The sequence below is a fragment of the Artemia sp. Qi Xiang Cuo genome, chromosome 7, assembly GCF_049724085.1.
Source record: "Artemia sp. Qi Xiang Cuo chromosome 7, ASM4972408v1, whole genome shotgun sequence".
Taxonomy (NCBI): Eukaryota; Metazoa; Arthropoda; class Branchiopoda; order Anostraca; family Artemiidae; genus Artemia; species Artemia sp. Qi Xiang Cuo.
Genome location: NC_142800.1, coordinates 21,604,080 through 21,631,836, shown reverse-complemented (window position 1 = coordinate 21,631,836; position 27,757 = coordinate 21,604,080). Strand labels below are relative to the sequence as shown.

Genomic DNA, 27,757 nt, shown 5'->3' with positions numbered 1-27,757 from the left:
AAAATTACTCACTTTGTTGTTGCATAACTATTTCTGCCACATCTGCACCGTAAGAGTTAAGAACTGTGCAATTGTACGACCCAAAATCTAGATCAGACACGTCTCGCACTATCAAAGTACTTCGAATTCCATCTACCATAAGATCTTCGACAACAGCATAATGGTCACTCGCTAAAAGAAGAAATAGAATAAATATTTGGAAATGTTAGAGCTGCTTAATTTACGCTGTCATTTAATATTTTTTTCAACAGTCATTTTTTCAGCTGAGAGCCAAGAGACTCAACGAGCAAATAAAAAAAAAAAAAAAAAAAAAAGTATAAATTTGGTAAAGAGTAAACGGCCTCCGATTGGTTATTTTTCTCTTTTATTCTTTACTCAAAAAAGAGCATTGATAATTATTTGAGAATTATGATGAATGGAACAACAGTGTCCATTATGCTTAATTTTTTCTAGTAATTCATATCACAGCAATTAAGGTTGAGCGGTAGCTGAAACCTAGTAAAGAACAAACTACTGCTCATAGTAACCAAAAACTGAAAAGTTAAAAAAAAAATATATATGCATAGCGAGAAACAATTTCCATCTGTAGCTGATTCAGGAATTGCACAAAACCCCTCAAAAATGGTGTCGGGTCGAAACAAAATGTGTACCATTGGAATTGTCGAAAACCCTAAACAGGAAATTTACAACCCAATGGCTAGAAAACCAATGAAAATAATATTTTTGATTGGGTAGCACTGACGAGTCCACTTTTTTCCGCTACCAGGACACTGGAACATCATAGAGACCGTTTTACGGTCTTCACGACCGGTTAACTTTTCTTCGTTTAAGGTTTATGTTCCCTGTGCAATTTTTAGTGTGTTATGTTTCTGCTCTCTTAAGATTTTGATATATCAACGAAGGACGTTATATTTGATATAATTCCCTAGCTTAGATCCAGCTCTATCCAACTGCCGAATAAATTTTTGAAATTTAGTAGATAATTTCGGAGACCACACTGCCTTTCCATGACGATAAAATAAAAGTTCAAAATAGGGATAAAATCCTTTTTAATAGACAGTGTATAGAAAATTCACAAAAAATACCGGATATTTCAGTCACATATACAATGACAGTCATCAATAGTAAAACTACTGACTGATGACATCAGTAGTTTTACTACTGATGACGGTCACTGTATATGTGACCAAAAAAATATCTGGTATTTTTTTTGTGAATTTTCTATACACTGTCTATTAAAAAGGATGTTATCCCTATTTTGAACTTTTATTTTATTGAAATTTAGTGCAAAATGTTTTTTAGATTGAAAATTATCTTAAATTTAGTTGAAAATAGTTGAAAAATGACAATTTTCCTATTTTTTAAGCAATTTTAGATCCTCCCCCATGAAAAAGTCTAAGTAATATCATAATTCTGTTTTAGTGAATTGATACATTTGAGACTAGCAAATCCAATGGTGTAAGCATCTTATCATTTTGATGCAAGCTACAGCTGCAGGTTCGTCGCAAAATCGCTTGCTGTAGTGGGAACAAATACCTTAAAGCCTATGGTATACTTCAAACCCCAAACCTCGTAATTCTTAGGATCAGAATAGCCCTATTCGTAGAATAACCGGATACTAAATTTATAATCAATCAATCAATATTGCGAAGATGATGCGAAGTCCTATCAGTGACGAAAGAAGAAGTAGTTTGAAGGGCTGTGGGAACATCATCATGAAGTTGATTAAAAGTGAAAGACGCACACGAAAGAATGTAGAGAGACTGCAAATCAAGTAATGGGCTAGTTGGGTTGGTTGTAGAACAATTTGTTTCCTGTATAAGCCTTCTTGCCTTATCATATAACTTAGAAAGTGGTTTCAAAAAAGAAGCGATAGTTGACATCCATATTGTTGGGCAATAAGAGACGTAGGACTGAACTAAGCAACGGAACAGAATTTTTAGAACTGATCCAGGAAAAATGTGTTTTAGCTTCTTCAAAATTCCAAGACTCCTTGAGATCTTCATATTAATTAGTCCAATATGATGCTTGAATGAAAGGTTTTCATGGAGAAGAATACCGAAAAATCGGACATGTCGATCCTTAGGTCTACTGAGAGAGCCCCTTGAAAGCTTGATATTAATTAACTCAGGGCACGCCAGAGAAATACGGGAAAAAATTAAAAAACTTGACTTAGCGAATTTGGGAAGCATCTCAGACTCAGTTCCTACTACAGTACCAATGGTACTGTCATCAGCGAAAGCAACGAGAGTGTCCACATCCTGCGAAAACGGTGGATTTCTTTTAGCATTTAAAGATTCAGGATGACATAGGCGACAGCAAACTGTAGGTTTTTGTTTCTTTATCCCAACTATAAGTTCATTAACATAAATCAAAAACGGAAACGGTCCAAGAACAGAGCCTTGAGGAACACCAAACTCAAATTTAGACGAAAAACGGGAAAGGGAATCTACGGAGATAGTTCTACCTGATAAATAGGAATCAAACCAAGCATGGGCCTGTCCTCTTACACCTTTGTGTGATAGCTTATACAGCAGAATCTCATGAGTTAAAGAGTCAAAAGTCTTACGGAAATCTAGGAATATAGCAGCAGGAATCAAACAAAAGTCAAGCGCGATGTGGAGAAATTTAAAACAGTTACACTCCGTAGAATGTTTAGCTCGGAAGCCAAACTGAAAATTATGAAAAAATCTTTTAGCCTCTAGAAAAGCAAGTAGACGGGAAAGCATGGTCTTTTCAAAAATTTTGCTAAAAATAGACAGCAAAGATATAGGACGATAATTGGCTGGATCATGAAAAGCAGTAACTCCTTAACAACAATCTGTATAGGGAACAACAATTCTGTCGTTGCTTCAACGTAATTTTAAAGCAACTTTATTGTAAGTTTAAGAACACTCAAATTGATTTCCGATGAAACAGCTGTTTTCCGAAGAAAAACATTACCGTCTTTATTTTCCTTCTTTTTTGAAAGCGTATTTTTCAAGACCCTTGCTGACAGTTAAAACCGCTATAAGTTAAAAAAAAAGTATAATGGAGCTTCGCCCTTTCAAATATTCCCCATGATAGTTTGACCACTCTACCATTATTCCATGACTTCCTTGACAGGTACGTTAAATGTTTTTCTTTGAATATTATTTTCCTGGAAAAATCCTCACCCATCGATTTCTAGTTCACTACAAAAACAAAAAAACGATTAAAATAGCCACTTATGCACTTGAGAGCACCTCAACGCCCCCATAAATGCTTACACTCTTTTGAGATTCCATAGCTTCCTTTCAAGATTCTTTTCATATTGATTATTCTTTACTAGCATTTGTTTTAATACATAAAGTAATTCTATGGGCCTGAAGAGATGGGAAAAACAGAAGAGATTTCTTTAAGAAATAAAAATTTGGCAGGCTTCCAAAATAAAATACAGAAACGTAACTGGAATTCTGTTTCTAGAGGGGGGGGATTTATTTCAGCATTGTGTAATGTAAGAGAACTTATTTTGTTCAATATCTCGTATTCTGAGAAGGCTTAGAACCAAGACAAGTTCTGCAGTTTCATCACCATGCTAAGCTGAAGGTGCGTAAGAAGCACCTCTCTTTCCTACATACATCTATTTCGACCTGGGTGATCGTCAACTAAATACACAAATCAACGAATACACGGCCCAAGATCTTTTTATTCTCCATAGATTCCTTGTAGATTCTTTTCATATTGATTAACAATCGTTATCATTTGTTTTAATAGATAAAATCGAATTTTAAGGGAATGAACATTCAGGCATATCCTTTTTGTGACTAAAAAAATTTTTATCGACAATTAAAAATTTGGTAAGATCCGAGAATAAAATGCAGGACGTGTATCTATCCCTTGACATAAATGCTTCAGGATAGCAGCGTAGCTGGAATTTCGTTTCGGGGGCCAGAGGGCAATGGCTTTATTTAGGCGTTATATAGTGTAAACTAACTTATTTTGTCTATAAATTATATTTTAAGTAGGTCTAGAACCAAAAGATATTGTGCCTGTTCAGCACCAAGCTAACCTGATGGCACGTTGACAGGAGCTCTCCGCCCTCCTTAAGCCTCCTTTTAAGCCAAGTGATTGGCACCTCAAACAGAAAAAAAAGTTTTTCTGAAAGGTTATATATAAATTATATTATATTTAATTATGTTTATACTATATTTAATTATGTTATATTATACTTAAATTTGAAAATGAATTTTGTAACACTGCAACATCAAAATTACCATTTCCTTTAGCAGTTTTTCTAAAGCCCTTCCTAAAGCCATTCCCGAAAGCCTATTTGTTATACATTATACTGTAGGTGAAATGACCGTAAAAGTTGAATTTTTTCCCCGTTTCGCATAGCTCTGCTACGCACGCACGCACGCATGAATTTTCTGGAGGGAGGGAATAAGGAAAAATAATTTTGATTTGATAATTCGAACAAAAAGGGCCCTTAAGCTCAGAAAATTTTGAGATCTTCGGGGCAGAGTGGGTTTCGAGACCCCTATGAGTGCCTCCCTAACCTCAGGAGCATTATTTATGCATATCTATTAAATTTTCAAATTTATTATTTACCCAAATTTATAAGTCAAAAGCTTTTACAAGCGATGATCAACAGATCTTACGTCAGAGCTCGGAAATTTTCTCAAGAAAACAACTTATGGGTATAGTAAACTCCCCTTAAATTGCGTATTTTGCACCAATTTATAGGTTTCCATTTCACTCTTTAATACCACAAAAATAACTGGATACTTACACAAATCCAATTCAATACCATTTCTTGCCCAAAACACCCTTTCCGGGCGTGGGATAGAAAAAGCAGTGCATTCTAGCCGACTGACTTCTCCCATGGCACCATATTGTATCCTCTTACTGCTGACTGCCGGGGGTCCTTTCAAGAAGACAGCGGCATCTGCACTGACCTCAGGGAATCCTGGCGTACGAGCAGTGCAAATATAGCGGCCACCCATGTCACGACCAATCCAGAATGTATATGCTGGACCCGTACTTAGAACCTAGGAGAAAAAACAATATAAAAATGGAAGTAAGAATATTGTAAGACTATCAGCTAATTATTAATTAACTTGTTATAAATTCCGCCTAACATTAACAACAAGAAAAAGAAGACATAAAAACTTATTTACAAGAACTCATATATGACAACTGACAACTATCGAAATCAATATAACATATATTGAAAGTTAAAACATCGATATATCGTTTAATCAAATTATGGCCCAACACTTCCAATTTGAAGCGAAACATCTGATCGTCTGATACTCATCTGATAACGGACCTGAAGTAAAGCAGTGATATGCTTTGTCTTCAATTGCGTGAGCTAATCGTCTATAGGCAGTTAGATTGCCTCTGCATACACCTTGTCAACGTAGCGTTAATCGGCGATGCAAGAGTAGAATGTGACGTAAATTATGAAAATACAAAATGGAAGTAAAATATAAAAAGTTAATATACACAATTTTCCTGGGTTTCTGACTATAACTGATATTGCAGCAAGAACACCAACGGCTAACGAACTGGCTGGCCGATCCTCGTACTGCCCTGTTTAAATATTCTAGTTTGTCCATCATACAAGAGCTCTAAAGGGGTTGGTTCGAGCACATGGTTGTTTCTTGACTATAAATGTTTAGCAAATGCATCCGTTATTCAATTTTTTCGTGATCCAGTTTGTCCATTTGCTGATCACCTACTGCCTCTTCTTCTAAAGATTGATTATATGATATAAATTTAATAAGGATAGTTTGATTTTCAAAACTGACATCACTGTAAGCTTAGACATCAACATCTTAATATACTTATTGATGAAACAAGAATCAAGGATATGCACAACAAGAGTCTCCGGGCCCGCACCAAAACAACTATGACAATTTGTCCAGAATTTGCAACAGCTCTTTTCTCCCCCAAATGAAAGCTAGTCCAAAAATCCGACAAATAGAAATTTTCTGAAAGTAATGAGGTAACAATTTTGTTGACTAAAAATTATAATTTAATTCAGAAGAGAGTATAAACTGAACAGTCACCCTCGCAAGCCTAGAAGGAAAATCTTTGAACCAAGATTACTTATCTTTATATTCATCTCTTGCTTAATTAGGCCTACATCCGCCTTTTCTCCCTAATACATGGATACGGCTTTAGTTTATGCCAGAAGTTTGCTGATTTTATTGGTTTGCGTTTCTTTTACTTATTTTTCATCTACAGTTAGTTCTTAATCCTTAAAAAAAAAAAAAAATCCCTTTCTTTTCTATTTTGAAAACATGCAAGGAAACCCTGAAAATATACCTCCCCAAAATAAATTCTCCGTACATGTCTGACACGAGGAGTTAATTTTGCATTACTCTTTCAATTCCCGTACGAAATACGCAAGAAATTACAAAGTGACAATGATTTATGAACTCCCACGAACTCTTGTAGATAAATTCGACAATTAATTTGAAACTGTTAAAATTTACGGACACATGAAGTAAGATATATATAGTATACGTACAACATCAGTAATGGAACAGCACAATTTGAAACTATAATGTCATGCTTGGCAAAGAGCAGGTATCTTAAAAACTCGAGGTTTTGGATAATCAGTATTTTAATGAAAATATTTAGCGTGTTTAATTAAAATACACTTTGCGACTGATTTTAAATCGTTGTAATTGAGGCATGGTTTTTACGGTGTCACTCTAAGAACGGATTTCTAAGCCAAAAAAGTGGATTTAGAGGAACCAAAGTTTTCGTAACTCTTCAGTAATTCTGTGCCATTTGGTATTATCCGGGTCTTTTATTCGGAAGTAAGGTTGATTGACACCTTCACATTTATGGTAAGTACAGACATACTGGTCTGTAATGGAGATGTCAGACACACTGAAAACGGCCTCTCAGCATCTAATGGTAAGTTCAGAAACACTGGTAAGACGGTCTCCAGCCTGTAAAAACGCGTCAGGGAAGAACGGTGTAGTGCCTATGATACCTTGAATGTCCGAAATCTGACTAATGTCGATATTCACCGGTGAATGTCCGAAATTCCTTTTTCTCTGCTTGAATTCAATTAACTCTGCGAGTCAGCTTTTTCAGTCTTATGCGAGCTATGATGGTAAAAGTTGAAGTTAGGTTAGATTATGTTACTTTAGGTTCGGTTAAATTTGGTTGTAAATATCAGAAATGGGTTAAAAAGTAACCTACTGTGTCATCATCAAACCTTGCATGAAACTGAAAAAGTTGACTGGCAGCGCTGACTAAATCCAAGGAGAAAAAAAGGTATTTCGGACATTCATCGGTGAATTTCGACATTCAAGGTTACATCTACACTATAGAAATTACATATATCGACATATACACTATAACATCTATACTTTTTGAAATTAAAATAACATATACAATACAATATTTTGATAAATAGTAGAGTAATCGTTTCCTAAAGGTATATGTCAGGAAAAACGGTGAGAATTTTTATCTACTTAACCGGAACTATCCAAAGTCGGAATTTAAACTGTCTTTTAACCCTTAGGTCAAATACCACCTTGGGCATTTTCAGTATACATATATATATATATATATATATATATATATATATATATATATATATATATATATATATATATATATATATATATATATATATATATATAGAGAGAGTATATATATATATATATATATATATATATATATATATATATATATATATATATATATATATATATATATATATATATATATATATATATATATATATATATATATATATATATATATATATATATATATATATATATATATATATATATATATATATATATATATATATGTATTCTTCCCTCTATATTTTGAAAGTCTTTTTTTTTTCCTAGAAAAATCCGTACCCTTTCCTCTAAAAAAAACCCTCCTTCTGTTGGCGCCCCTTATGAGACTGTTAGTCTAATGCTTCAATTAGAATATCAAATATACTAGGAGACACGCACGATTGCAATAAATTTTTTATCCTAAGCACGGAGGTGCAATATCACTTAAGTAATTTCTGGTCGGTTTAATATTTCTTTAGTTTCTTTCATTTTAACAGAAAAGTTGGCGACAAAGAAACAGGGTAAAAGAACAAAAGTTTCCTTTCAAACAGCCTTAAATAGCATTCCAACCACATCACTTTTCTCCCGATCTCCCATTTTCCAAGGAATACAAAAGAAGCAATTGGAATATTCAACATTCAACGCACAAAACTTTGAAAAGAAAAATTAGCTTTTCTGGTTTAAATCGACATTTGGGCTTTCTATTGTACATATGGAAAACGTTCTTTGTATACTAAAAGATGTGGAAAATTCTAAAAGAAAGAAAAAAGATAAACTAATGATCTAGCCAAAATAAACCATCGATAACGTCGTTGAATTGAGGAAGGTTTAAAAATGGTCATCTGAGAGCGAAAACATTTTCAATGTCTTTTCGACAAACACAATATACAATTTTTTTTCTGCCCAAACCTGAATTTCATGAGATAGACGTAACTTGCTATCAGGCAGGGAGGGCGGGGACTGTCCCCCAGACCCCCAGCTGAAATCTAAAATCTTGTCAAAACTAAGATAGGCCTACGAATTATGAATTATGTAGGCCGCCTACATAATTCAAACATCCACAGAAACAGATCAGTTTTCTTTAGTATACCTTTGCCTTTATGGTACTACATAGCTCTTGTTTCATTTTTCACTTGGCCATTTTCACTTGGGAAAATTTTGAATTCATCTGCCCCCCCCCCCGCCTAGGATATTGACAAAATTGAGCCACTGATCTAAAAAAGGACAAGATCAACGCTGTTCCTACACTGGAAATATTCGTTTCCGGCATTAATTCAAATGGCACAGCGAAATTTTTGTCTTTACTTTTTTTTTGCAGTCTTTGCCATTTTTATTTTTTGGAATTTCCTGGTGGCTTCTACAATTCAGGACAGTCAAAAAGAAGTTTTCTGTGCAAACAACTTCAACATAATTGTTTTAATGTTTATGATTAAATTTATTTGTTGAAAGTAATAGTCTATGAAAATGTTGAATTTGGCTGAAAATAATCAATAGACCAGGGAAATCGAAAAGAAGTTTTTGTGCAAACGACTTCAAAATGTTTTTTTTTTTTACGACTCAGTTTTTTTTTAACTTAAAATAAGCGAATTAATAATTTTTCTCTAACTCTTAAAATTGTGTGGAATTTTTTTTTCTATATTTACTTACTAATCCGTCAGTAGCTATCAAGTTATTTTTCATTAAATTGAAAAATCACAAATTTTATTGATCTTTTAAAATTATGTCCCTTATCTAGAAAGCCATTTCAAAAGCAAGCAACAGTAAGAAAGATACAAATTACTATCTCTTCTTTAAGAAGTAAATATTTTCATCTTCCCGGATAAAGAAAAAAATTTCGAATATCACAAAAAGGATTTTTAAATCTACTTGGAATTCACTTATATCTTCAGCTTTCATTCAGCCAATTCAACGCCTCTTCCCTTAGAAAATAAATGAATAAACAGTCCCAGTAATATAAGCCAGCCATAAATCCCCTTTTCAATAAAGAGGGTGAATCAAAGAAGGGGTTTTTCTAGCTCTATGGTGCAAGTTAGGAGTGATTGCTTTTGGGGAGAAAACGTCTTAACTTATTTATCTTTCTTTGACTATCTTTCCTGGCAAGCCTATGTACTGCGACTGATATTAACAGCTTCGGCATTCCAAATTGAATGAATTCTGAAATTTAAGTTTCTTCAGGAAAAATAATTTTTGAGGACAGATAGTTTCGAAAGATTGTACCGAAAGAATAAAGTTGTAAATTGAAAATGGTAAAAAAAAACTTTTTTCCAGCAAAAAATTTTGTTTGCTTTTTTTAGTCGGATTGGGTTAGCACTAATTTGCCTTTTTTTTCTTTTTGTTTGCTTCACTATAAAAAAAATAGCTATGATATTATAACATAACTAAGTAATTAATTAGTAAATAATTAATAAGTAATAACTAAATAAATAATAAATAACTAAGATCCTTTTTCATAATTTTCGAGAAGAGCTATAGAAAGTTAGTTTATATAACTAAAAACGATTGATTTAAAGGTTCTAGGCGTTTATGCCCCCAGAAAATACCCCCCCCCTCCGTGGAAAATAAGGTTTTCCAAATTTGAGAATTTTATTTGAGTTTTTTTTTCCGTAGGGGGAAGGAGTTTTGGTACTTCAGTATTACAGGTAACTCACTCAAGTTTACGTTGTGTAAAACTCAAGAACAAAACCAGTTTTTTCGTTAGTTTTTTTTTTTCAGCTTAGCGTGAGACAAGACAAAGACAAGTGACAGAATAAATGTGAAATATATAATTTGGGCTACATATTTGCACATAAGGGGGAGGGGTAAAGTATTTTGACAGTTTTAAGTCAGAAAACAATTCTTACTTCATAATATGCAGAATGATTGTACCTACTGTACCCCCCCCCCCTAATGTACAAATATATATTCCACATTTGTTTCTAAAGTAACGAAGAAACCAGCTTGTTCTCGAGTTTTACACATCGTAATCTTGAGTCAGTGGCGTATAACACACAAGTATCAGATTTTTTCATGGAGAGAGAACTTTAACGTAAAGAGCGAGGTCTTGAGGAGGAGGCAATCCCTTTCATATACGTAATAATTTCATTTTGTTTTAAGGCTTGATGTTGCTCCTTACTGTCAGTAGAAAAAACCTGTTCTTTTAATTTTATTTAATTACTTACAGATATTATTTGCTAATGGGAAACATAAGTCTTTTAAAGAAAAGTAAAGAGCCTCATTAAACCAAAAATGAGCAGAAATAAAGTAAAATAATATTCTAAGTAAAAACTATGGAGCATAATAGAAAAAAAACTAAAAAGATATAAAATATTTTTTATATGAAAAGACAAATGACAGAACACTATGGGAAATATATAAGTTGGGCTATATATTTGCACATATGTGGGCGATAAAGTTTTTGGATAGTTTGAAGTCAGAAAACAATTCTTTTTAGGTATATGGCCACTAAAAAATTACGGAAGAATAGCGAGGTATCCGGAAGTTTTTATAAACTATAAAAAAAAAAAAAAAAAAAAAAAAAAAAAAAAAAAAAGTTTTTTCCAAGTGTTAAATGTTTTTTTTTTCAAATGACCGTTTTTCCAAGTATTATTTGTGCCTTTCATTTATGTTATTTTACTGTGTTCATGGCTGTATATTTGGCTTTAAAATACTCTTATTTATCTATCTATCTAATATGCAGAATAATTCTGCCAAACACATTTTGCATGCAGCCCCTCTATACTTTACCCCTCCCCCTCTAATGTGCAAATCTATAGGCCAAATTTATCTCTAAAGTAACGAAGAAACTGACGAAAAAACCGGCGTGTTCTCGAAATTTACACTGCGTAAACTTGAGTGAGTGGCGCATAATACACGAGTACAAAATCCCTTCCCCCAACGGAAATTAAAAAATAAAACTCAAACAAAATCCTCAAATTTGGAATACAATTCACAGAACAAGATAATTGCGTGAAAAAATAAAAAAATTGTCGAAAAACTCGTAAAATATTAGGATTTTGGCTCAAATCTCTCCTACGCAAATGGCTGTCATACAATTATGCTGGGTGGCTCAGTATGCACTTTTTATTAAAGTTTTTCTCCAAATTTCTATTTTTATATATTTGTATTTTTCATATTCATAAATTTATGGTATGTTTACTTTTTTCACAAATTTTAATGGTTTTTTTTTAAATATACAAAAATTTAATATTTTGTTTTTTTTTTAAACCTTTTAGAAATATATGGAGAGCTTCCAATGGCTTCAGTAGAACTTTGATATTCATGTTCGCTTCAATCTGACACATCTACATGTGTAAACAAACTAACTTTGCTTAAAAAGATACAGCTAAATAAACTAACATGCTCAGCCGGTAATGCCTCTCTCGCTCAGATATATTTATTCTTCGATGAAAATTAACATTCCATGCAGCAACACAACTTAAGAAAAACAAAATAGACCTAAACAAAAGTTCTTTAAAGTAATTTATTAAAAAAGTTTAGTCTTTAAAGAAATTATTAAATTTTCCTTTGCGGAATGGCTTAAATACAACCTAACCAACGAGCAAAACCTGTATATTTTCCTCAGAAAAGCCATTATAGTTTCTTCTGAAAATTGGAATATTACCATTTTAATTAGTCAAAAAGTGATCAAAATAAGTCACGACGAAATAGGTCACGAATTTGTTACTCCCTCATAGCCCCCTTAAGATTTTCGAAAAGTTGTCTGCTGACTGAAATTAGAGACCCATGTAGGTTGAAATCCTTGACTATAAGTAGGAGGAGTTTCAAAACACTATTTCTTTGTTGGCAAATCAATTAATTCCGAGCTTTTAGAGAAAGACATTTCTGTTAACCGAATATCGTACATACAATTATTGTTTGTTTAATAAGATCATTCATGATAAAATGAGTGTTCATTCTCTTGTGTGAAAAAATGATCTGAACAGTTTAGAGCTTTGGGAAAGTTCGTTTAGGGCCATAATTTTTTTGGGGAAAAAATCATATGAATGCCGTTACAAATACCCAGACGTCCAATATTCTAATGTTTTACTTTCTACAGCGAATAGAATAAAGTTGTTTTGCGAAAGAGATTAAGAACTGCCTTTCTTTTCATGGAACGCAGCTCGGTCTCTTGGTACTAAAACTAAACATCGTAAACCTAAAGAAAAATCCATTTCACACTAAAACTAAACTTGTGTAACAACATAGCCCAACCAAATTAAATGCCAAGCGGTTGCACTAAATAACCCATTTCATTTTTAAATAGAGAAAGTAATTCGTTAATAAACTCCATTCTGCATATACTCGGACCACAAAAAAGACAAGGATCAAATCTATTTTGCATCCAAATTAAACTTACAAAAATTTTTTTACACAGATTCAACAAGCTATAGATATATACATTTATTTTGCATCTGAATTAACCTTCCAAGAAAAATCAGAAAATTGAATACCCAAATTATAACAAAAATAATATATTGTGCTTTTAACCAAAGGATTACATTTTGGAATCTTAGGAAAAACACACTAGCCCAATTAAAAAATATGGTCATATTATTATACATAGAAAGGAAATAAAAATAAAAGGAAAGCAATAGAAAATATAATAAGAAAAAGAAAATAAAATAGAAAAGAAAATACAAAAAATAAAAAGACGCTTATGATATTATCCAACCAATCCACTTAGTGCTTCCATCCACAAAAATCATCTTGTAAAGATTAATACTCCATATTGTTTACTACTACTACGACAACTGACAACCCAGTGTAGGACTAAGCTCTATCCCAAGAAGTTCCCACTTCTTCAAGCACTTTCTTAAAACCTCTAACCAACATATTCATCCCAACATAGACAACCCAACCATCTTAAACCCCGTTCATTATACCCCTAGACTTCAGTGAAACCCCATTTTTCGAACAGCAAATTGTTTGACCCTGAGATTCCTGAGTAACTTCTCAGGTGCTTCCCCCAAGCAACTCAGGCGCGTCCCCAGGTGGTGGATAGGGGAACATCCTTCAGATATGGAGGATACCCTCGAATATTAAATTAGAGGGCGCGGACCAAGGGGGGAACCAGTCTCTGGGGGTCTTGAATAGCCGGTGCACCCTTGTCTGGGGGATATAAATACGGACAGAGGAGGAGGTGAGCCCCTCTAATAGCTATCTTGCTGGGCCCACCGGCGCGTGGATATGTCCTGAAGACGTTAAACTCACCCCCAGTAATGGGATAAATTGCTTGGTGACGCCGTGATGCCAAGTGGGATGATCCTCCCAGCGAGGACAACTGCGAAGAGCGGAAGACACACTCTAGGGTGTCAACGGTCCCGGCTAGAAGCAGAGAGGAATGGCTTGCCGTTGCTTCAAAAGCTAGCCAAGAAACTTTTCCTCTTTATGAATCGAACGGCTATTGTCTTCACTCAACTATTCCCAGACCATCATGCAGACCATCCAGCTTCAACAGCTTCGATGGTTAGGCCACGTTCAGCGGATGTCCCCAGCCCAACTTCCAAAAATTGCATTTGAAGGAAAGATTGATGTCTCCCGGCCAAAAGGACGACCTCCCCAGCACTGGAGGGAAAACTGTCCCAGCCATCCCCTGTCTGTACTCCTTCGGACTGCAGCGAAAAGGGAATCGTATAAGAAGCTTTGCCATAGTTCTGTCAGAGGAGAAGCCCCGAGTCGGCCAATCCGGCCGGATGGGAGTTAAGAAGAAGAAGAAATTGTTTGACATGCAGATACTCAAACGAATGCCTCAAACCATCCTTAGAAAAATTTCTTTGAAATATTGAGAGTTTCATCCTCAAGTTTTCGGAGGTTCTTTAAATTAGTTTGGAGACTCGTCTTCCTATTCTTCTAATGCAAAAGAAGACCCTTGGCCTTGGATATTCAACTTTTTACATCTTCAGTCCACCCACCTTTCCTACGAATAATGCTACCAGGCACGAAGAATGAGGGTACTGCCATCTCAAACAACCTTCACAAGCAACAAACGTCATAACAACCAACCGTCAGAACCACCAACCGTCACAACATCCAAAAAATTTATTACCTTATATAATAGTAATAAGTATATAATAGTTTAGAAACAAATTTCGGCTATATATTTGAAAATTTGGGGAGGGGGTGGGGGTAAAGCATACCATATATTAAATACGTAACCTAACCTAGGTACCTCCCCCCCCCCTTAACCCGAAAAAACTAAAGTTTAAAAATTTTGGATGTTGTGACGGTTGGTGGTTCTGACGGATTTTTTTTTCGATGTTATGACGGATTTTGTGAATGTTATGACGTTGGATGTCCTAACGGTTGGATGTTATGACGCCTTCCCCGAAGAATGACCTACTTGGTCTATTTTCGCCGTACCTGCTAATATCTTAATGTTTGACACTTTTAGTAAAATAAACTTAAAAAACTAACGTTGCTGGAAAACAGCCAAATAAAGCTAAATAATTAACCAATAATCTAAAAATAGCAGATTTCTTAAGTAAATTTATTCTTTTAACAAGTTTCAAATTGCAAACAATTTGATGTACACGAAAAAATACTGAACCGATCAAAACTGTTTAAATTGCTCTATACAGACGAAAAAAAACTAACGTCGAGCTCGAGCCCCCGACCTCAAAATCGGAAATCCTTTCCTCTACCTAACTGAGCTAGCCGGGCTTGTTAAGGGGTTTTCCACCTTTGTTGTTTTAATATATAGAAATAAACGGGTTTTATCTGAAGTTAAGTCCGATTGACATGCATGCTTAGCTATACATCAATGCCTAGGCATGATCATTTTCTACCAATTGCAAACAATTTTAACAATATTAAGCAAACTATTCAAAATTAAAAATGTGAAATGTAGATTTAAGTCAAGCGTGAAAGGCTTTCTAACTTTATTAGTATATTTTTTTAATTTATTAAATCCTCATCTAGAAATTCCATTTTGTCGCTACTATGTTGTGTCTTCCATAACGTAATATGAACTTCCCCAACGTAAACTTCTACAACGTACCCACAATTTTAGTCAAACTCAGGATTTTGGGGGACTGAGCCCCGAGCCCCCCTCCCTGCAATAGTGCTCCCTGTAATGCAGTTTGAAAACACCGTTACCAAAAACTTTTAGAAGAGCATTTGCATATCTATTTCCTATATATCTAAAATTAATTTAATTTTAAATTAATTTTAGTAAGATTAATTTAATTTAATTCTGTTCAAAATTTGAATTTAATAAGTGGACAAGGATGTTTCTCTTTCCCTTCTTTGAAAAACCTTTTATATCCTAGCCAAGGGCGGATATTTTTAAACTAGATCTGGGAGGGGAATTAATCGAGGTATCAACAGGTTGCCCCTAGGAAGAATATTTATGAAGATTGGAATCTCAGGAGAGACAAGAAACTCACACCTCCAAAGCGTCCTTGAGGCTGGAATTAGCGGATCAAGGAAATTGGGGGAGGGAATCACACAGTGTTTATCTTTCCTTATTAAAGAATAACTTCCTTTGATGGAACAGAGGGAATGAGTTATTTAGATTATCTTTTGAGTATCAAATTCCATTTGGGTGTGTTTTCTTTATAAAGTAAATTTGCATGCAAAATGAACTTTCCTCTAGTGTCTTTTTATTTTTCTAAAGATGAAAACGTACATAGAGAATTAAATCTAGTAAGAAAAAAAATTATTGATGTAAAATAAAATATTACTTACATTAAGGGATAGTGAATATAAAACAAGGCATATAAGGCACTTCTTCGAAGAAGAAAAACGTACTCATTAATTTATAACAAGAAGGGAGGGAGGGTCAAATTCAAAAAACACAAATTAGGCTATATAAATTGAAAATATAAGGAAGCTGGGGCAACATCATAATCATCTTGATATTTGGGTACTTTCACATTATGCGGGCCTCTCTAAAAAGTCAAGTTTGTTTAATGCTAATGAAATAAAATGAAATAGGATGAATATATAATAGTTTAAAACAAATTTGGGCTATATATCTGCACATTCGGGGTGGGGTGGGGGGTAAAGCATTGCATATATAAAATACGTAACCTAACCTAACCTAGGAACCTCCCCCCCCCCGAAAATACAAAAAAACACAGTTTAATATCATATACGCAATGCAAACCAAGCTATCATTGCCTAGTCTACGGCGGTTATCATGTCAAAAACGGTTTTTACCATTGCCTTTTCTATACTGATTAAGCCGAGAGGCCCTGATAATGCGAAAGGGCCGATATTTGAAATAAGGAACTTGTGTACGTGCCTATGACGAGTAACTACTTTTATTTGACTGTGTTTTCCTGCATTGTTATTTCTTATTCGAAGCACATATTATCTATTAGGTTTAACCAGATTTCTCCCTCCTAGCAAAATACATGGGCCGACGTGGTCTTCAGTTACTTTGGCTATCTAAAAAACTCGCCGCTCGTGCAATCTCTCATTGGATTGGACAACGCTCCGCCCATGCGATATCATTGTATATCGTCAACCTTTAGGAAGCCAAATCATCTGATCGGATAACTTTTGAGGTTTGCAAAAATATTGAAGTGAGAAATCTGCGTAAGTATCAATAATTTGTGGTCGAAGCATACACTATAGGAATTACGGAAACATCTTAAAAATATAAAAAACTCAAGAGAATACTTAGATCAGCATAGACACTTAGCAGTCCTTCTTATTTTCAACATTAAATTGATGTGAGAACTCATATCCTTCCTCTTAAGGCCGTGCCCAGGATTTTTTTTCGGAGGGGGGTTTTACTCAAAGTTTTTTTTCGGGGGGGGGGGGGGGTTACACGAAAAAAAACTAAAAAAACGCATACAAAATTTGTTTATATTCATTTTTGTTATGTTTTTAAAAGTCAAAAACACATTTCGGGAAGGGTTCAAACCCCGTTATCCCCCTCTCTGGGTACGGCCTTGCTTCCTCTATATGAGGGTAAATTTTATCTAGTTGCAAAAATAATGTCCCTGTCATAATGAACTTTTTTTAGTGCATCTGAGACTGCCTCTGATTTCTTAAGTTTTCTAACAGGTTCTCAGATTTCCACAGAATTTCTAAATCAAAACATCATCAAGAATTAATGACAAAGTAATATTGTTCTAATTATTCTAAAATAGTTTTTCTCTTTTACGGGAAGGGGCTCTATAGCCCCGATTATCATTCCTCTATAAGAAACGAAACAGAGTTAGAAAAATATATTCTCCCTTAGTTTAAAAAAATAATTTCAAACAATTTAAAAACTTAAAAAAAAATTAAACACCATAGTTTCTTTTTCTTCTCATAAAGCTTTGTTGCTTCTTAGGGAATCTAATTTAGGTAAATCTTAGAAAAAAGTTTCCATTTGATTGTAAAAATTTTCAGTGGGAGATAGATTCCTTTGCCTTCCGGTAAATGAGAATTAATACTTTTCCCAATAGCTTCCGAACGACACTTGGCCTGTAGGCATACAAAATTTAGATCAGTTTTAATTTAAGTGCGACTTAATGAAAAAATTGAGGAGACAGGAAAACGGAAATGAAGGCCCTCGGTTTCGAAAATGGAACTTCTCGAAAATCGATTTTCGAAAATCGGAGATGGAAATCCGATGATGCGTGAATAAGAATTTTACTGCTGCCGAAAGATTATGAATACTTAAAAAAAAGCGTGCAAAAAGTTCTTTGGGATAGGGAGGAGGGCTGAATAGGGAATGATTTTTGTGGGGAGAGGTTCAAATTCGAATTCTAGATTTGAAATCAGTTTCGATTCGAAATCGAACACAATTCGGTACTTTCGCATTATATAGGCCTCTCTGAAGAAGCCATATAAGAGATACTAGATGCTACAGTCCAACGGGCGTTGAAAAACCCGTTTTTACAAGATGATTCAAGACACCGCTGAGAGAAATACTTTGTCTAGCGTGGTTTTAATTGCGTATACGATATTAAACTGTGTTTTTTTGGAGTTTAGAAGGAGAAAAGGTAACTAGGTTAGGTTACGTATTAATTATATGCTCTGCTTTGCCCCCCCCCCCCCCTAATGTATAAATATATAGCCCAAACTTGTTTATAAATTATTATATAGTCATCCTATTTTATTTTATTTCATTAGCATTAACCAAACTTGACTTTTTAAAAAGGCCCATATAATGCGAAAGTACCCACAATTCCCAGCCACTTATCTGTGAAAATAGGGTATAATAATGCAGACATAACATATGTCCCGAGGAGGCGCATGTGGTAGGAGGGGGAGGGGGTGAAAAAAGTTTGTTTTTTTCTCGCAATAAACATTACACTTGACATATAAAAAGAAAGGCTTAGATTTTCTGAACTGTTAAATTATATTTATTAGCGAATTTAAGAGCGCGATGGGGTGAAAATTTTGAAAAAAGCATACAATTACTAAAATGATATATTAGTACACGGGGTGATAACGCTGACAGTGGAGGGATACAGGTCATCAGCCATTTCAAGCTGATGAAAAATTCTTCAGTTTATTCCATCTTAGAGGATAAGTTATCGGAAATATTTTTGTTCTAGTTTGCCCCAGGAGACACATGTGGCAGAAGGCAGGGGTGAAAAGTTTTTCTTTCTTTCAATAAAGATTTCTCTCGGGGTATTAAATAGAAGGTTAAATTTTTCTGAACTGTTACATTACATATACTAAGGAATTTTAAGAACTTTAATTAAGAATAATAGTTTCTTAATAAATTGAGAAACTTAATTTTAAGAACAGAAGGGTGGGTGGTGGGAAAACCACCCACCGCAAAAAAACGCACCGGAATTACATTCGAAGGATCAAATTAATGACTAACTTTATTCAAACCTTAATGAAAATATGCAAACATCTTTACAATAAATTTAGAGAACAAAAGGCCGCTGGAAGGGTAGGAGGTAGGGGAGTTCATGCGCATAGAAATTCAGCTCGTTACCAGGAACTGCTTGCTGTATGGTGCACAAGTTTATGTTACGTTACGGAAAAGTCGACACATCAGCAACAAATTGGAATATTCAGATAATCCATTAGTAAATTTCGAGAACAAATTTACAAACTTTCCTTAGAAAGCCTTTCACGTACGATCAGGAATATCCATCTTCATTCCATATTTCTAATTTTTGAACAGTTTGCTTATGATGATTGCGATGATTTTAGACGATGAATATGATGGTTTATGGATTTTTACGCTTGCCTAGTTTGAAAGAAAATTTTAAAGTGTGCAAATTATGCTTAATGTGACGTAATCTAACCACTTAGCACATAAAATTACGCACTGAGTGTGAAAGCTACTTTAATTTCCTGTTAAGAGTAATTTCGAAACGATTGTAAGTACCTTAAAAAACTGAGGAGTTTCTTTTTCACTCTTTTTCATTTTGCTTTTTTTTGCCCTTTTTTAAAGCGTCTCCAGAACCTAACCAGACGTACACATGATGTGCATCACCATGTTACAGCAACCAGTAGCCATGTTACTTTTCAGATCTAGGAGTTAATATATGCACATTATATATATATATATATATATATATATATATATATATATATATATATATATATATATATATATATATATATATATATATATATATATATATATATATATATATATATATATATATATATATATATATATATATATATATATATATATATATATATATATATATATTATATATATATTCATGAAAAAAGCTAGCGTATTCTCGGCAAATTATCTAAAATTTCTAAACAGTGGACACTCAATAAGGACAATTTTTTTGGTCAAGCCATCTATTAGCATATTAAGTGAGCTAGTAAGTCACTCCGTAATCTTATATTGAAAATACTTTATTCCGACAAAGAGTGTAAATCTCTCAAACTACAAAGTCAGCCTAAAAAAAGGCTCAAAATGAATATTAGACTAAACAAAATCCTAGATCGAAATACAGGCATAAAATACATTCGTATCGAAGAGATACCTCCCGTTTTTTAACGGCACGCCTTAACGCCATCCTGAAAATGCCAGCCCTGAGGACCATCCCAAAGGTCTAGGGAATCAGGAATCTGAACACGGCTTTAAAAAAATGATGATATATATTTTCTGGCAATCCAGATGTCACCAAACGAGGAACACGAAATCCTGAAATGGGGTGAAAACTTAACTTGAACTTTTTCGCATGCTGACCATTGGTCAGTGACCAATGGTCTGTGCTGCGCAGGTACTGATCACCGGATTCACTGCCTTCAGCCGGGAGTGCGATGCGTGCTTGGAGGCAAATCATCTGACGCTTCCCTTTTCCCCCCAGATATCTCCATGTACCGATTAAGAGCTGGGTAGACTCAGGCTTTACAACCCCCGCAAAGCTTTCAAATACTGCAAAACGTTGTTGGAATTTAAGGGTGGTGTACTCTGCTCTACAAAAGCACACAAGGACAACTTGAATTTAAAGTGTGTGTCAACCTTTTCTAAAGTTTGCAATTTTTTTCAGATATCTTAAAATGCTGGAAGAATTCAAGAGTGTTATAATACTGTGCTCAATCGTTTCGATGTGTGCTTCTCAGAAGCCGTCAAGTCAAAGGTTTGAACGGGAACCTGAGGATCAGACTGCAGTATATGGTGAAAGTGTTGTTCTTGCTTGCCGTGTCATCAACAAGTCTGGACAAGTTCAGTGGACCAAAGATGATTTTGGACTAGGGACGGATAGGGAGCTAAGCGAGTTCGAACGATACTCAATGATCGGAACTGATGATGAAGGTATTGACAGTCTTTTTAGTCACTTTTTCATACAGTTTGTTTTCTTATGTGCTATTAGCAGGGAGAATGCTGTTGCCCAATTTTTGATCAACACACATCTTGCGGCATTTGTGCCCCCCAATATATCTTTGTTTCCATGCTCCCTTTTGCGAAAAAAGAAGAAAAGAAGAAGATTGTGTCACTATGCCTCCCCTTCCTAACTGCGCCTCCCCTAACTCGTAGGATACGATTATAATAACTGTTAAATGGCGCACTCACAACAATTGTGGTGCAGTGGGTCCATATCTTGGCTGCTGTAATGCAAGCAGTGGTATTTGATATTTTTTTTATACCCATCAAGATATTCCAGATTCCACAACTATCTTTGAGCTCGATCGACTGATTTTGTCCATTTCCCTTATCTTACTTAACTTTCAAAACAGTTAGAAGTTTCCGTTTTTTTTAACGTTTTATATCGACCTTCCCCGTTTGCATTTTCTTTTTTTATTTTATGTTTTCATTTTTTAAAGCCTATATTGTACATATTTTATATATTAATTTTTTATATATATTATCAAATTTACGTATATATTTTATGTTTCTCATATTTAATTTTTAATTTTTTTTTTGTTTTATTTTATCTATGTATATAATTTTCATCCCTTTTGTCTCTGCTGTCCTCGTTTGTAATGCTGGAATCCGTGTCCTCAGGGCTTCAATGGGGTGGGACAAGGGCAAATCTAGGATTTTGAGAAAAAAGGAAGAGGGTGCTAAAATTTAAATGACTCGAACAAATGTCACTACAACCACACAAAACGATAAAGTTAGTAAGTTCAGGAGCAGGATTGATGCAAATTAAATTTAGTTGTTTCGTTTGAATGATAGTTTTAGTAAATGTTTTCAGAGGAAGCCCTTAAATCGAGAAACAATGGCCTTAGAAGGTTTCGTGAGTTCTATTCGCAAAAGTTTTCACGCGAAGAAACTATGAGGAACCAGTTAAATTTGTTTTTAGCTCCTTCAGCTCCAATTATTGTACTTATTTGTAATATAAAAACTCCATTTAATTACTTTGGTAAAAAGTCAATCGAATCTGGCACTATCCAAGGTATCGAAAAGCTTAAATTATAACTAAAAAGAAAGGAGTCTGAAATGCAGAGGACGAAAGAGCAGAATGTTGACGTCAAGCGGCTTGGTGCCTCGACGAGTTGTTGGTAGTAGTACTAGTGGCGGAGTCATAATTCTCTCCCAGTATATCCTATTTCGGAAGATGTACTATTAAGACAGCAAAACCCGTCATAAACCATTTTTACATTCTTTAAATGACTTAATTTGCGGTACAAACTTCATGTTCAATATTATTGATCTTCGCCATTGACAACCAATGAAAACCATTGTACTACTGTATTACTATAACTTGCCCTACAGTCCATGTAACTGACACCGTGGACAACTGGAAATATTGTGGAAAATATTGTGCCCAAATTGGACAGTCCTGCCCTACTGTCCATGTGACTGACACCGTGGACACCTGGAAATATTGTGCCCAAATTGGACAGTTTTTTGCCCTACTGTCCAATTAACAGACAATACTATGCAATTTACTTCTAATAAAAAGATGCATCTGGAAACATCATGGAAAGATCATTGGTGAAAATTAGCCAAAACGGGCTTATTTTATCGTTCCATTTTATTGAGCTAATTTTGGCCACTTGGGCTAATTTTTGTAAATCTTGGGAGCTAAATCTAATCCTCACTGACTCAACTAGTAGAAATTAGCTCAATCAGGTAGTCCTGGCCAAACTCTTTAAATGAAAGACAATGCCAAGTGACATAATTCTAGAAATAAAAGATGCACCTGGAAACACTGTGTGAAATTGTTGGTCTAAATTAGCCGAATTGAGTTTATATTACTGTTCCATTGTATTGAGCTACTTTTTCCCCAATTGGGCCAAGTTTTTTTTAAGTATTGTGAGCCAAATCAGCCCAGTTAGTAGAAAATAGCCCAATTAAGTAGTAGTGGCACTACTGTCCAAATGAGAGACAATCCTACGTAATCATAGGCAGGGCAATAGTGCTGCCTAAGAAAAGAACCAGGGTACTTCGTATCGAAGGTAGTTGTCGTAGAAACTTCTAAAAGAGCTCATTCGATTGGAAATTGGAAGGCAACTAACACCCCTTCCACGCCCATAATTTTCCCAAACACTTCAAATCAAAATTTTGAGATAGCCATTTTGTTCAACGTAGTTGAAACATTCGGAATATATCTTTGAGGAGGACACTCCTCCCACAGCCCTCAGGGCAAGGGCTGTAAGTTATGCCCTAGGGGCATATAAGGTTTTTATAGAAAGCATTGTCGCAGAAACTTCAAAAGTGGCTCATTCGATTGGAAATTCAAATGGCTAGCGCCCTTTTTAACAATCGAAGCGATTGGAGGGCAACTAACCCCCTTCTCGTGCCCACCATTTCCCCAAACACATCCAATCAAAATTTTGAGATACCCATTTTGTTCAACGTAGTTAAAATTTTTGGAAATTAGGTAATTGAGGATGACACCCCCCCCCCCCCCCACAACCCTCAGGGCAAGAGTTGTAAGTTGTGCCCTGGGGGCATATAAGGTTTTTATGGATAGTGGTGTCGTACAGACTTAAAAAAGAGGTCGTTCAATTGGAAATTGAAAGGGCTAGTACCCTTTCTAATAGTCAAAAGTGATTGAAGGGCAACTAACCCCCCTCTTACGCTAACCATATCCCCAAACACATCCCATCAAAATTTGGACATAGCATTTTTTTCAACGTAGTTGAAAGTTCCGGAAAGTCTGTCTTTGAGGATGACCCCCCCCCCACAGCCCTCAGGGCAAAGGTTGTTAGTTATGCCCTGGGGCATATAAGGTTTTTATAGAAAGCGTTGTTGTAAAAACTTCAAAAAGGGCTCATTCAATTGGAAATGGAAAGGGCTAGAGCTCTTTTTAATAGACAAAAGTGATTGGAGGACAACTAACCCCCCTCTGACGCCCACCATTTCCCCAAACCCATCCAATCAAAATTCATACAAACATCCACATCCAAAATGGTCATATAAACTTCGGAGGAGGTTCCTTGTAATGGTAATCAGACGCTCTAGTGCTCTTTTTCAGAGTCAAAGTGATCGGGGGACAGCTATCTCCCTTCCATACACACACGTCATATTGTCCCGAAATGCATCTAATAGAAAATTTGAGATAGCTATTCTATTCAAAATAGTCTAAATATCATATAACAAGGCTTTTGGGGTTGAAACAAACCCCAAAGATTAGGGGCAAGGGTTGTAAGATATGCTCAGGGGGTATTTAAGGTTTTTATGGAGGGGATGATTGTTTAACTGTAGAAGAGGCTCAGTCTTTTTCCCTGAAAAAGACTATGTCAATATGAAAAGAACAGAAATTAATTTAAAAAAAAAACTTTCCACAAAATAAGTTTTTCAAAAAAAAGTAAAGAACTCAATTAAACCAAAATTGAACAAAAATAGAATCAAATAATCTACCAAGCATACAACTAACTACCACAAGTCAGTATCAATAAATAAATGAAACCCAAAACGAACAGAAATTACAATAAACAACCGAGTCAAACTCAAAACGAGCAGAAATTAATATGAGTAAGTTTCTAAACTCCTATGATTTCTAAAAGCCAGAATATAATTTGTACTTTACTGAAAAAATTCTTTTATATCTTTTCAATTTTATAAGTTTAAGAAATCAAAAATTAATTAAGATTTTAAGGAATAAATATCAGCATATGTATATTAAACTGACAATGCTCATTTTTTTCAGTAAACTCATTTGAATTTTTTTCAGTAAAATACAAATTATATTCTGGCTTTTAGAAATCATAGGAGTTTAGAACCTTACTCATATTAATTTCTGCTCGTTTTGAGTTTGACTCGGTTGTTTATTGTAATTTCTGTTCGTTTTGGGTTTCATTTATTTATTAATTCTGACTTTTGTTAGTTGTATGCTTGGTAGATTATTTGATTCTATTTTTGTTCAATTTTGGTTTAATTGAGTTCTTTACTTTTTTTTGAAAAACTTATTTTGTGGAAAGTTTTTTTTAATTAATTCCCTTTTAGAAAAGATGAACCTGGAGACATTGTTTGCCACCGTTGGTCTAAATTAGCCGAATTGGGTTCATTTTAATGTTCCATTTTATAGAGCTAATTTTAGCCCAATTGGGCTAATTTTTAGATATTTTATGAGCCAAATCAGGTAGTCGTGATCCTACTGTCCAAATTAAAGACAAAGCTACATAATTTACTGCTAAAAAAGATTAACCTGGAGATATTCTTTGACACCGTTGGTTTAAATTAGCCGAATTGGGTTCATTTTAATGTTCCATTTGATTGAGCTAATTTTAGCCCAATTGGACTAATTTTAAAAATTCGTGATCCAAATAAGGTAGTCCTAACCCTACTGTTCAAAGGACAGACAAAGCTACGTAATTTACTGCTAAAAAAGATTAACCTGGAGATATTCTTTGACACCGTTGGTTTAAATTAGCCGAATTGGGTTCATTTTAATGTTCCATTTTATTGAGCTAATTTTAGCCCAATTGGGCTAATTTTTAGATATTTTATGAGCTAAATCAGGTAGTTCTGATCCTACTGTCCAAATTAAAGACAAAGCTACATAATTTACTGCTAAAAAAGATTAACCTGGAGATATTCTTTGACACCGTTGGTTTAAATTAGCCGAATTGGGTTCATTTTAATGTTCCATTTTATTGAGCTAATTTTAGCCCAATTGGACTAATTTTAAAAATTCGTGATCCAAATAAGGTAGTCCTAAGCCTACTGTTCAAAAGACAGACAAAGCTACGTAATTTACTGCTAAAAAAGATTAACCTGGAGATATTCGTTGACACCGTTGGTTTAAATTAGCCGAATTGGGTTCATTTTAATGTTCCATTTTATTGAGCTAATTTTAGCCCAATTGGACTAATTTTAAAAATTTGTGATCCAAATAAGGTAGTCCTAACCCAACTGTTCAAATGACAGACAAAGCTACGTAATTTACTTCTAAAAAAAAGTTGCACCTGAAAACACTATGTGACATCGTTGGTCTAAATTAGCCGAATTGGGCTCATTTTGCCGTTTTTTAAAACTAATTTCTGCCCAGTCGGGCTAACTTCTATAAATATTACGAGCTAAATCCACTCTTCACTAGCACAACCATGCAACCCTGGCCGTAAGTGTCCGAGTGAGTGGCATTGGTTCTGCATTTACTTCCAAAAAGATGCACCTGGCAACATTGTATCAACTGCTTTCCTAGCTCCAGTCTAGATATGACAACAAATACAAATTAAATAGCAATAAAAAATATTGCCCTCACGAAATCCTAGGCCATTCTCTAGGAGTTATACCATAAAAGTTTTATCACTTAGCGCAATTATCTACTTAACACTCCCTAGTGACCATCCCCCCACATTTCCCAGTTCAGGAAATCAATATATTTTTTCTGTGATGCAACTTAAACATTTTACTGAGAGTAACTTGGTAACAAATTGGCTTTAGACTGTATTTCCCCTCTTGTTATTACTAAGATCTCCTAATAAGAAAAGAAATGGGGAAAAGAAAGTCATACCTTGAAAATAAAATATTTTGGTTACTTACATGATATCGAACACCTCATTACCAACGCATCCCATTTTTAATGAATTACGTACAAGGAGATGAGTAGGGTATTTTTACTCTATTTATAAACAAACAGTTCGGTAGATTTTGAATAATTTTTTATCAACTCGAAGCGTGAATCAACCCTTGTCTTAAATGCAAATTGATTTGAATACATAAACGGCAACAGGGCTTCCACTATCCCCAAGTTTTTGGGGATTTCCCCGAAACTCTATGAACCAAAAAAATTTGGTTCCCCGAATCCCCGAAAATCAACCAATCACGGTGTCACCCCTAGTGACTATCCCTAGCAAACATTACTTTACATACCATAATTTTTCACTAATCTCCTGTTCGTTAATTTTCGTCTCCTGTGTTATTTTGCATAAGAAGCAGACCGATACAATTTAAGTATAGACGGTTCTTCATATTTTTCACAAAACTATCCTTTTCCTGCATTTAGATTAAACCATTTCGAATGCAGTATTCCAAATGCTATTAAGATTCTTACATTTATGTCATTCGTGGTCAAGACAATCTTGACAAAATTAGACAAGAATTTTACTTAAAGTTGTTGAACGCTCGGTTGAATTTTGGGTTTTGAAATTGAACTTCTAAAGAGGGAGAGCTGTTTTGAAAGCCGAATCATAAGTTTAAATCTTGTTTTCTTTTGCTATTTTTGGTTTTGGACATACTGTATAAATGTTTAATACTTAATGATTGAAGGCATAAGATATTGAAGGAATTGATCTTTTTGCCAGGAATTCTTACCATTTAAAGTTTTTCTTTCATTCGGTGTGTAAAATTTAAGTTCTTTTCTTTTTTATCTGAGAATTGTATTTCTCAGTACTCCCCTCACAATTATTATTCTGGTCCCTTCACCCGTGTAGTATTTTCAGTGGGCCTAATA

The 27,757-nt window shown here is 34.5% G+C and overlaps 1 protein-coding gene across 1 annotated transcript in view; it reads right to left on the bottom strand.

Moving 5' to 3' along the window:
* The window catches only part of LOC148950046 (irregular chiasm C-roughest protein-like), a 236,950-nt gene that overhangs the window by 22,399 nt on the left and 186,794 nt on the right, over positions 1–27,757 (bottom strand). The window contains exons 8-9 of the mRNA XM_089092086.1: positions 4,751–5,009; positions 13–171 (exon numbers count right to left, since the gene is read on the bottom strand). Of these exons, the coding sequence (XP_088948212.1) occupies positions 13–171; positions 4,751–5,009 (418 nt within the window). The remainder of the gene's footprint in view (positions 1–12; positions 172–4,750; positions 5,010–27,757) is intronic.